Source organism: Drosophila miranda, chromosome 2 (assembly GCF_003369915.1).
Source record: "Drosophila miranda strain MSH22 chromosome 2, D.miranda_PacBio2.1, whole genome shotgun sequence".
Classification (NCBI taxonomy): Eukaryota; Metazoa; Arthropoda; class Insecta; order Diptera; family Drosophilidae; genus Drosophila; species Drosophila miranda.
This window is the reverse complement of record NC_046675.1, coordinates 24,809,528-24,821,793: the sequence shown is the minus strand read 5'-3', so window position 1 is coordinate 24,821,793 and position 12,266 is coordinate 24,809,528. Positions and strand designations below refer to the sequence as shown.

The 12,266-nt window shown below is 41.6% G+C and overlaps 1 protein-coding gene across 1 annotated transcript; it reads left to right on the top strand.

Annotated features, from left to right (window-relative positions):
* Window positions 1-4,914: 4,914 nt before the first annotated feature.
* Window positions 4,915-6,687, top strand: LOC108157758 (probable citrate synthase, mitochondrial). The gene is made up of 3 exons (XM_017289939.2): window positions 4,915-5,068; window positions 5,128-6,102; window positions 6,168-6,687. Exons 1-3 carry the CDS (start codon window positions 5,003-5,005, stop codon window positions 6,585-6,587), a joined length of 1,461 nt encoding a protein of 486 aa, XP_017145428.1. The 5' UTR covers window positions 4,915-5,002; the 3' UTR covers window positions 6,588-6,687.
* The last annotated feature ends 5,579 nt before the right edge of the window (window positions 6,688-12,266 follow it).

The following is a 12,266-nucleotide window of genomic DNA, read 5'->3' as shown; positions in this document are numbered from 1 at the left end:
AGTCATCAGTCTGAAAGTTCCTCTCGTTGGGCTACTTTCGGTATGCTGAGTAATGTGAGTGCTTCCGCTTCCGCCTCTACCTCTGCCTGTCTGGGATGGGTTGGGTTGGGTGTGTGTGGGTGAGGGTGTGGCTGGACCAGCAGCCACTTCCGATGCTGCCATCGCTGATGCTCCTCGTTTTTAAGTACCTATACTTTTACAGAAGGTATATTGTGTTTGACCAGAAGTTTAAAGCATAGAAAACGCAACTATGCTGCATGTTAGTCTCTCAGTTAGGCTACGAATCTTATGATTACTCAAAAAAGAATATACACCGATAACCTATTGGTTTCTGAAGGTAATATCACCAAACACTACATCAAAACCGTATAGCTATATAGTATTTCTACCATTGGAAAGAAGTACATATCTTTAAGAGTATCAAAAGGATCAACCTCCCGAGCCACTCTTTCCTTTCCCTTTTTTTTTTTGTATTTATTTTAACAAAAAATTTCAAAATACTTAATACTCAATTTGCTCCACAGAGAAATGTTATGCCAGGCGCGGCAGGGCTGGGGCGGGTCGGGACTGAGGGGATGTACATGTGTGTTGTGTTAACTGCTCACCACTTGGCCGCCTTTTTTACTGGGGGCAGCAACCCCATCACCCACTTCGTGTGTGTGGCAACTGTGAGATAAAAGCATCTTTAGCAAGTTGAATAACTTGTTGGTATCTCCCTGGAGCTGGGAGCTGGATGAAAACACTTGCCGCGCAAATGGTGCTTGAACATATTCCACTTTGATTTCGTTTTATATTATTTCATTTTCTGTTTTTTTTTTTTAAGAAATTAAATCCATTCAACATTTTGCGTGGGACCTGTGCCTGGCATAAATCTGGCAAAAGGAGCCAGATACAAAATGGGAAATGGAGAGGCTGGAGAAGTAAGAGTGCTTGAGGACTTTTATGCCTGGCACTTAACCGCTTAATTACTCATTATGCTCTCAGTTTATCCAGCCATTTAATCAGTTATTCAATGCAGGGCCGGGCCGAAGGTAAAGGCGCATTTAATGAATAATTGAGCCAAGCCAAACGGCAATAAAACATTTATTAACAATCTCAGCAGCCAGTCCTCGGGATATCTGTTGGGTGGGCTGCCCTCGAGTGTAATTTAACATTGATTCCGTGCATTTATCGTCCGCTGCACACCGTCTGTTTGCTATCGGTACACAGATATGAAAAATGTATCTGCATATTGTCCGTGAATAAATATTTTCCCATCATAAACAGAGTGTGGCTCCAATATGCGTGTGGCATGTATGCCATTCATGCCTGATGAAGAACTCGGATTTCGAAATATGTTAGGGCTGTATTTCAGTAATTAAATGGGCCAGAGGTATGCGATACAGGTACTTCACCCCAGATTAATAGCGATATTTAATGGGAGAGTTTGGATTTCATTGAGGAACATTAAAGAGTTGTTGAAAAGGGAAATGATTTATTATGGATCTTATTATTATTGTCTTCAAAAAAATCTAGAAGATTGCCTATCATAGCCTCTTTAACCTCATTCATAATTTAGATGGAACTTCCATCCGTTGTATACTTCCTTCCCAAAAGTTTTCTACTCTCCACATCTTTGTTGACCCAAAAACACTCCGACCCTCAAGGCGACCACGTCCTTGCTACCCATTTGTCAGAATCAGCGCCCCGTCGTGACCCAAAACCACGTGAGTTACTTACAACGAGAATGCCCCTCCCGAAAAAGGAGAGCAAATCGAAGCGACAGCCGTAACAAGTTCGACGTGATGTCAACAAAAGCCAAGCAATATCAACCTAACAGGAGACTCCTTCACCCACACACACACTGACACCCACACATACGTACACATCGTACTCCTGCAAGCACAAAGGCACACACGTAAGCCGGGAGAACTTTCATTATAGGAAACGTCAAAGTTCGTGAAGGAGCCCACGCCAAGCACTCACTCACGTATGATCCCTCGCTCTCCCTCACTCTATTGGAAATTCCTTGCATCGATGGGGTTTCACAAAGTATTGTAATTGCATTTGCATATGACATTGCATTTAGGTTCAACTTTAAGTAATCCGACAAACTTTAAAGAACTAAGCCGAAATGCAATTCCTACTCCTAATGCAAACACTTCAGGATAAACACCAAGTCAAACATTGCTAAGAAGTAATATCTTTCAATTTGTTTCTGACTTTGTGACGCCGTCCGATCCTCTCTTTGACTTCCAGTCCTATCTATCTGCCTCTTTTTTGTGTGTGCAACAAAGTTGGGTTAATAAAATGATTTTAAAGTTTTCGCTGCCATGGATACGACACTTTCTATTATGCATTAGGGAACGGCAACAAAATTGTTTTCAACCTTTTTACTTTGGCCATTTTTTGTTGTGCTTACAACTTGTCTGTGATGCTGTGAAGTTTTGCAACAACAAAGACGTATAAAAGTATATGCCGGATTTGATAGGCCGAAGAATTAGATACTCTTGCAGATCCATTGAATAGTAGTTGTCCGATTGGGAGACACATTAAAATGAGAAGAAACACCAATCTAAAGTTTACTTAACATTGACTTGTCTTTTCGAATCATCGAATCATATTTAGATATAGAGGTCGTAGAAATGGAAAAGTCGCGAACCCTTCTATTAGTTTGAAACTGTTCGAAATAATTGTTAAACTTTTATTGTAAACTTTTGTTAATATATATAGAAATACATAAAACACAGTGTTTAGATTCCCGTTGTTCCGACTTCTAAATGTTAGTACTGCTTAGATATTAGCCTTGGTATAGTCCCATCCCGGAAACTGCAACCGGCCTTAGGAACTAAGGCCCAACTGTTGATTCTAATCAGGACATTTAGTATGTACCTCCTTTTTTACTTTACAAACATCTCAACCAAACCGTAATACCCACAGAAAGGGTATAATGAAAATAGCTAGGACCAAGTGGAGTCAAGTGAAAGGCGACAAAGAGAGAAAGGGTGGCAACGGGAAGTGGAGAATGGGATAAAAAAGGGAGGAGTATGGAGGAGAGAGTTGCAAAGAGAAGAGCATAGTGGGGGCAGAGTAAGATAGATACCGTTGCTGACAGCTGCTTAAGTGCGAAATTCGATTTCGTATTCAAGGGCGTTGTCCACTCCAAGCCAAAAAGAGACAGGGAGAGAGCACAAAGCAAAAAAAATTCATGAGAGATAAGGTTTAACACACCGAAAACTGATATACCCTTAATTGGATGCTAGTAGTACCTAAAATATCTTTTTGGTAATCTTCTCAGCATATGGCACTTAAAAACTTATATGAAGCTCGGCAAGGACCTACATTCTCATATACTTCATATGGCCTATTTTCATAGGAAGACTTTTTATGTGGACCTTGGGAAAACCTACACCTACTTCGAGGGTAAGACACAAAAGGAAGAGGGCTGAAGAGCTAAAGAGTGAATAGAAATTACTTAAACTTGTAATGAACCAAACACCAACGCTGAAGCAGGAAAAAAATACTGAACTTGTGAAATTTATAGAGGCGTACAAGGACATTAACAAGAGCACAGACAGGAGAAAGAAATGGGATCAGGGGCAGTGATAGAGATATAAACTAACGAAAAGGAGAAGTGGAGAAAGGAAAGAGCCCGCAATAAAGAGATAAAACTAGAACTAAAGATAAAAAAAAACATGGGATGAGTGAATACCATTTTACAAAAAAGTACCGTTCGTCCTTCAGAAAAGCAGACTCTTGTGAAACTATTCAGAACTCGAAAAAAGCCCAATGAATGGCTTAAATGCCACTTGAATGGAGCCAGGGCCGCGAATTAATTTTCGCTAATTGAATGTTAATTAATAAAATGCAATACGAATGCACCCGAAAAAAAGCTAGTGAAATAATGAGTGGATAACGTCGAAGTGGGATAATTGTTGACTGAATGGCCATTTACAAAGGCCGAAAAGGGACAGCGAGAAGGACACGCGAAAGAGACAGCCAGAGAAATGCCGAAAGAAAAAGCGCTATAGCGATATAGAGTGGCTGGAAAATCCCTGCGAGTGCCATCAAGCGATAAAGTTTTAATTTCCATTTGATGGCTGTTAGTGAAGCAGCATACAAATTATTTTTTATATATTTATATGGTTTTTTTTGTAGTTATTTGTCGGTCTGCGTCTGTGTGTAAAATATGTTTTAATTAAAAGCCAAGTTGTATAGTTTTCCCCTGGCACGCTCTCGCTGCGATTTCCCCAAAGCTGGACAAAATCAGAACTGCAAACAAACAAACAAACACATATAAATTTGTTGAGCGACGGAAACGCTGGCAAAGACCAAAAAAATTCCCTAAAGTGGAAGGCCCCAGTGGGCAAAAATGGCGAATGAAAAACGCAGTCAAAGTACCAATTCCACTTACTCACTCGCACATACTCACACTCTCTCTCCCACTCACAAACTATTTACAGATGAGTTGAAGTTACGGTGGAAATACCCCAAGGGCTGAAGCTACAAATAGATATTTAACTTTTGTGCAATTGAATTGGTCCTCCCCCACTGGGAAGCAGCGATAAAAGTGGTAAATATTCCCGGAAAGATTGGTAGAAATCGGGAGTGGCATTGGTACGGAGAAATATGGCAAAAAATAGGAGGACTCGAAAGAGAGGGTGTAACAGTGGTAGAAAGCGAGGAAGAGGAGCTATTCTTCATCATGCCATAAATGAACCACGACCCATATGTTGTTAAGTTAAAAAAAAACAGGAATTAATTTTGTTTGCGCTGGAAAATTTGGTGCCCAGACGAATTTGACAAAAATTATCATAGCTAAGTTTTTTTAACAACTCTCCCTCATGCTCTCCCGTAGCTAACAATTGTATGAATCTAGTCACGTTTTCATTTAAACTTTTCCTACAGTGTTCAGGCTTCTAGTTATTTTAGTCGTTCTCCTAAAGTCAGAGAGTTAAAATCGGTTTTTTTTTTCTAAATTCAAAATTTAATTTTTGTGTTTTTTTGTTGCTTTTTTTTCAAAATGGGTAGATCACTACTAAAATCTCGATCCAACCAAGTGCTGAAGTGTGGGGAGTTCTATTTGAAGGTAAGGATCTGCCTTAGATCTGGCAACCGTAACCCAAATCCTTCATCAATGGTGTGCAGACGAACCCGCAGCTGAGCTCCCTGCGAGAGTACAGCGATAGTGGCAGCCTCAAGGAAGTGCTGGCCAAGAAGATACCACAGGAGCGCGATAAGATGCTGGGCATCAAGTGCCTGCACGGCGACAAGAAGTTGGGCGATATCAAGGTGAACAATGTGATGGGGGGACAGCGGGGTCTGCTGCTCCTCATGTGCGACACCTCATATGTGGACCCCAACAAGGGGATCTTCTACCGCGGGATAGCACTGAAGGATGTGTGCGCCAAGCTGCCCCGCGTCGAGAAGGATAGCAAGGAGGGCACACCAGAGGGAGCGTTCTACCTACTCACGTCTGGGAAGATGCCCAACAAGAAGGAAGCGAAGGACGTCACCACGGAGTGGCAAAAACGGGGCAAGCTCCCCGACTACTGCTTCAAGCTGCTGGACAGCATGGACAAGGGTATCCATCCGATGGCCCAGTTTTGTGCAGCCAGCGCCGCTCTCAATCCGGAGAGCAAGTTCGTGGAGGCCTACACAAAGGGTGCGAAGAAACCCAAATACTGGGAGTACATCTTCGAGGACTCCATGAACCTGTGCGCCTACCTGCCCACTGTCGCGGCGGTCATCTACTGCAATATCTTCAAGGGCGGAAAAGGCAACCGCAAGTTGGAGTCTTCTAAAGACTGGTCTGACAACTTTTGCAATATGATGGGCTACAAGGACAAGAGCTTTGTGGATCTGATGCGACTGTATCTCATCCTTCATGCCGATCACGAGAGCGGCAATGTCTCGGCCCACACCACCCAACTGGTGGGCTCGGCGCTCAGTGATCCCTATCTATCGTTCTCGGCGGGCATGTGTGGTCTGGCGGGACCCCTGCATGGACTGGCCAATCAGGAGGTCCTGGTGTGGCTGAACCAACTAATCGAAGCCATTGGCTGTGAGCCAACGGATGATGAGATACTCAAGTTTATTAATGATACGCTGAAGAGTGGTCGGGTATGTTCTACCTCCTCCAGCACCTCCAATTTGGAAAACCATCACCAATCCATACACTCCTTCAGGTCGTTCCCGGCTATGGTCATGCGGTGCTGCGTCAGACCGATCCTCGCTTCTCCTTGCAAAACGCGTTTGCGATGAAGAACTGCAAGGACGATCCGAGTGTTAAACTTGTCACACGCCTGTGGAAACTCATACCCAAGGTGCTTAAGGAACTGGGGAAGGTAGCCAATCCCTATCCCAATGTCGATGCCCATTCGGGCGTGCTCTTGCAGTACTACGGCATGACTGAGATGAAATACTATACGGTTCTCTTCGGGGTATCCCGTGCCTTGGGGGTTCTGCCGCAACTGATTTGGGCTCGAGCTTTGGGTGCTCCCATTGAGAGGCCAAAATCGTTCACCACAGATTTCCTGTGCAAGTTCCTTTCTAAGTCGAACGACAAGAAGGGTAAGAAGTCAAAGAAGGGGCCCAAGAAGTGTTAAGAGTGGAACCAACCATAAAGAAGGACTAATTTGGCAAAATATAAAATTCAAAAATTGGCAAACATTGGGGCTTAAAATAGACCTGAGCTTTCGTTTCATATTCATGTGTTTGACAAGAGGTAATTGGGTTTTGCTGTCACTCACTGCAATCGTATAATGTGGTTTCAGACTTGCTTTGATATGTGGTGGAGTGAAGGAGAGGGATGGATATGCCACCTAACAGAGGCATGGCCCAGCGAGTACTAATTATGGGCCAGGCAAAAATACAGCTTTGATGTCTGTGGCTCAGTTTCTCCGCCAGTCTGTCAGTCACACGCCACGTCTCACATTTCCGTCCAACTCCTTTCCTCGGCTTCAATCGCAGCCATTAATTAGTTGTGTAATAAAATCTCCAGAATAATTATAATAATTAATTACTGAATATTCAAATGGATTTCCGTTGAGTTGCAATTGACGCTCTGCCAGAAAATCTATAGTTTGTGGGGTAAAACCACTTGGAAATTCGGTGCTGAAAAGCAAATTTCAAATTCAATCTTTGACATGACAAAGAGCAAGCCTGCTTCATATTAAGGGCACATTGCTGTTGTTTCCCCCTGGACAAATCAAACTTATTAATATGTGCATATAAAGAGGGAGCTCCCCACCGCACCGCAATGAATACCATCCAATGTACTCATGATTATTGTAATTTTTGTAAAAGCATTCCATCAACTGATTGATTTCTGTCCAAGTTCCTCTTTTGTTTGTCTCTCGGCCTTTTCAGCCCGATTGTATTCCACTCTCTCTGGTTTTTTTGTTTCATTTGTGGAAAATGTTGTTATTTCTATGAGTGATATTTTATTGTTATTTCCCTCTCCGCAGCAACGGCCTCCCTCTGGGGGATACTGTGTCCCTGGCTTCCACTTGAATGCGATTTTAATTTTTATATGGGAACACATTTGTTGCCTGTTTGTTCCACTTAACAAGTGACCCAATTTAGTGGTTGAGAAAGTGGTAAAAATAATTATGCTGGGAATTGAATGCGCATATCAATTGATCTTTAATACTCCAGCGAAGATTCGCATTTCTATTTCGAACAAAAATGTACAAAAAATATTGAATTTAAATCCATCCACTTTAAACCCTCAACGAGCCTTGACACTCGACAGAACCGCATTAATAAATTTCCTCCTGCATTAAATGCTCGTAAAATAATCATGATTATGAGATATTTTTTCCCTCCATCCTTAACATATTATTAATTGCTGGGAGAGCACGGGAGATTTGTGGTGAGGCGGGGAGGTGTGTGGAGCGAGAGGTGCTTCTGGGTAGAAAGACCAGAGGAATGAGAGGAAGGAATGTAAATGATAAAAGTTGAAATATGTTTACACAAGTTTGCCGGGGAAAAGTAAGCTGCAAAACGTTTTAATAAAAGCATTTACTATTTTCGCCCGCACAGTTATTTTATTGTTGAGGGAAATCACACAAAAACTTTTTTTATTGCAATTTTCCCCACCAACGCTCACCCACCAGCCCACTCAGCATGTGTGTGTGTGTGTGTTTTTTTGTTTAATTTTTTTTTAACATAATTTGAAATTGGTTTGGAGTGGGGTGTTGGTGGTGTTGGCAAATGCAGCGGCACGGTCTGGCTTTGGCCTTGGCTGCTCAGAAAGGGAAAGCGTTCCACTCACCCACACGCACACTACTACACACAAACACACCCACTTGAGCACGGGCACTCACACAGACACACAGCAAGGGGGCAGGGTAGTGTTCTGTCCGCGAGTGAGTGGCGAATAAAACACATCCGCATCAGCCATATTCCGTCCCCGTTCATGTGGTCGCTGCAGTCCTGCTCCTTTCCACAGACCCAAAAAAATAATAGAACCTAAAAACGCTATTGTCGAAGATAACGACTAAAAGGTACCCTAACACAAACATATTTTGCACAACGAATATGAGAGGAAAATAGATAGATCAATAGACTATCGGGGTAGGATGAAATTTACAAGCTTTATTAAGAATACCACAGGTTCTTATTTATTTTTGCTCATTTGGTGATGATTTGGCTTTTATTTTGTATATGATATCTACATATTTAGTAGATAATTGAAGCGGGAATAAAGTAAGAATAATGAGTACTGGCGGTCTATTACTTAATCTTTGCACAGGACCTTCTGTCTGTTTTAATTGTCTGATCGGACACTGCTTGCTCGATGCTGCTTCCATCATCCACAGATATACAAAATACCTTTTTAATTTACAAGCACTGGGTATAACAATATATGACTTTTCCAATGTATGTGTCTTTTTTTTTGTCTGTGCTCGTGTGTATCTATGTTTAGGGAAAGTGCGTGTGTGGTAGTAGTCATATAAAATGTTCGCACATATGCCAAGTTGCTTTCAGCCATTTGCTGCAATATTAAAACAAAAGTAATGCGAAAGTGCTTTCCAACCCATCGCCACCCACTGCCTCCCCAGCCCCAACCCCACTATTCCACGTATTGCACCCCCCCTGCACCCTTGACCACCCATGGCACTCGAAGGAAAAACAAAACCGTAGATTACAAATTGTGCAAAATTGTGTCTGGCAGGCAACTATGTTTGGATATATTTTAAAAACTGACCAAAGTATGGCATTTGCCATACCCATTGATGCGGATTGAAAGAAGGAGTATGATGGGATTGAAGATGAAGATGGAATTAGGGAATATTTAGAATAATTTTGCAAGGGATTACGTTGATAAGTGAATTGGAGGATTGTTTCTAAATTGGCTTATACTTATTCAGATTTTATTTGGATAGAGATGTTGTTAAATTAACAATCTTTGAATTTAATATAAATTGTGTTCAGGAGAAGACTGAAGAGAAGAAAGGTATAGGTAAATAAAGATGTTGCGACTCTCATTGTTTAACATTAACCCATCTTTCCCATCAAAACCGAGATGAAACAACCAATCGTAGCCAAAGGGATACAAAACATTCGATTCTCTGCAAGGACATATGTACATCTCTCATCGCTGGCACTCTGTTAATTTGAATACAAAAAGTCTCTTGGAAAAAAGCCACTCGAGTGTTGAGTGTTAAAAAGTTTCGCTTAAAGCCCCTTCCCTCCCTCTACCACTCTCTCTTTTTTCTCTGTATTTTGGCCAACAGCAGTTTGTCTGTGTGGTCTCATTTCATTAACTTCCGCCCAAGAAGCCAGAAGGAGAAGCCAAGCTGAGGAATTCGCCATGGACTTGTACTCCTTTCTGTGGCCCCCCCATATCTCTATAATCACTTTTCTTGTCGGCGAGCAGTACACGCAGCTGAAATTTAAATATTTCTCTCTATTCCAGCTCTCTGAGGCAATTTTTTATTTTGGCCAAAGCCAAGAGGGAAATGCCATAACTTCCTTATAGACCGAAAACTTTATGGCTCTGGCAGCAGCTGCACTATCATCCCAAAAACCCCTCTCTCCATTCTCCTTGTTATTGTATTATAATGGTCTCTGGCGCGAGTCGGGGCCTGGGAATGGGAATGCTCGGGATGGATCTGCGTATGTTCTATTTTTTAAGATATGCAAAATAAGTTGCAGTTACTCTCAACAAAAGCATCTCGCAGACAAACACATCAGACTATGTGGAATATAACAATGTATATGTGCAGAGTAGATATGTATGTACACATACATACATGCTATTACACCCTCTAAGAGGGGCTATGACTTTTAAGAGATAAAACTTTCAAGGAAAAGAAGAAAGCGTTTTCTTTTGGCATTTAAAGCGCTATTTTTTCTGCACACTGCTCGAACCCCAGTAATTGGGTCGGTACATATAGAAGTTTCATATGCTTCCACATCACTTGGCTTAAGTTTATTCAAAGTTTATTATTCTTCTGACATTATTATATAATAACGATGGTTTGACAAGTGTATCCGCAGCTTCGACTTGGGAAAACCTTTCTGCACTTTTATATGTATTTGGCTGAGTAAAAAGTTTGTCGGGTACGCAGGAAAATTATAATTCTTCCTCTCTAAACAAAGACTCGCCCAAGGAGGAGGAAAGGACATTCTTCTGAAAGAGCAGTTGCCGTTGCAGCTCCAGCGGCAAAGGCAGTTGCAACAGCAGCACTGGCACTCTCTGACAGAGTGCCAGTCACTGTTGGCTTCCATTTGACAGTGGCCAGGAAGTATGCCTGTCCGCTCGATACTCAGATAAATTGCATTCCCCTGCCGCACGAGAGCTGAACTCGTGCTTCTTTCATTTCCAATTCTCTTGCCACACAAAAATCTTGTCCCTTTATCCCGTTCTTTAAATATACTGAAAACGTTGCCTGAATGTTGATCCCTTTTTATGAGTGTCATTCAAATATTCGTTTGAACATAAAACCAATTATTTGTGTACAATATTCTTGTGTGTTTGCCATTTAAAATAATTGTTTAATTAGTTCGATATGCGGCTCTGTATTTATTGGCCCATTGAATCCAATGAACACGTGTTAAATTAAATCACTTTTAATTACAGGTTAATTAAATATAATGCATACTGCATGGCCCTATCCCTACTGTTTCTGCATTGTTCACAATTAAATGGCTTTTTCTGATACTTGCTTGTACTGCTAATGAGAGTTGAAAAAATGTAAAGAAATTAATGTTTTTTTAATGGTGGAGAAGATTATTGAGACAAGAAATTAAATTTGACGGGAATATGTTCCGTTATTAAATCATTTCTGATAACAATAATAAATAATAGTTTGATACTTATATTTATTTAATATGTATTCCCTTTGCGGACTATCCTATCCAGGAAACTTTTCAATCTCTCTGTTGATTCTTTTTGCCCCTTAACACTGGTACTTTTCAATTTAGTTAGAAGTTAACCCCCCGTTAACAAACCCCTACCCCAAGCAGTTTTAACCGATTTATAATGTACATAAAATGAGCTACTGAAACAACAACTTTACGAGCAAGTGCTTACCTAACATAACTTTCAAAAGTTTCTAGTTCGCCTTTTTACTCCAACATTTTCTAGCAGTTTTTCCTTGTCTAGTGCTCTACATCACCAGCCCCCCTTTGTGGCATGCTACCCCCGCCGCTCGCTATGGCTCTCTGTGGCGCTCACTATTTCATTTTCCAGTCGAAGAAATATTCGCACATAGTTTTGCCCGACGGAATGTGCTAAAAGTGCCGGCAGGTAAAAATAATTGCGATTATACTCGCCATTTTTCCGCACAGCAATGCTTGAAAGGTTGTGAGTGGCGGAGGGAGTAGTGTAGGAAGGTAAAGGAGAGCGATAGAGGGAGAGAGAGGCAGAGAGGGAGAGAGAGAGTGGAGTATAGCTGTCTAGGGCAGACAGAAGATGGGGTATATACTCGTAGATGCCTTTTCATGATATTTGTGCATGGGGTTCCCCAGTATTTCCCACCATTTCGCACATCGCACATTCTCTGTGCCCTGGGGGGGAGCCCTGTAAAGGGTATTACGATTTTACTATATTTTTGAAATATACAGTCTTGAAAGTCTTGGGACTTTTAACACCATATGGAATATATCTTCTTGATCAGTATCAACAACCGACTCATTACCAATATGTTTCTGTCCATATCTTTCTTTATATATCCGAAACTCAAAAAGAGTATGGGGGTATATTAGATTTGTGGTGAAAGTGGATGTGTGTTAAACCCAGAAGGAAGCGCTTCCGACCCCATGCGCCTCCTGGC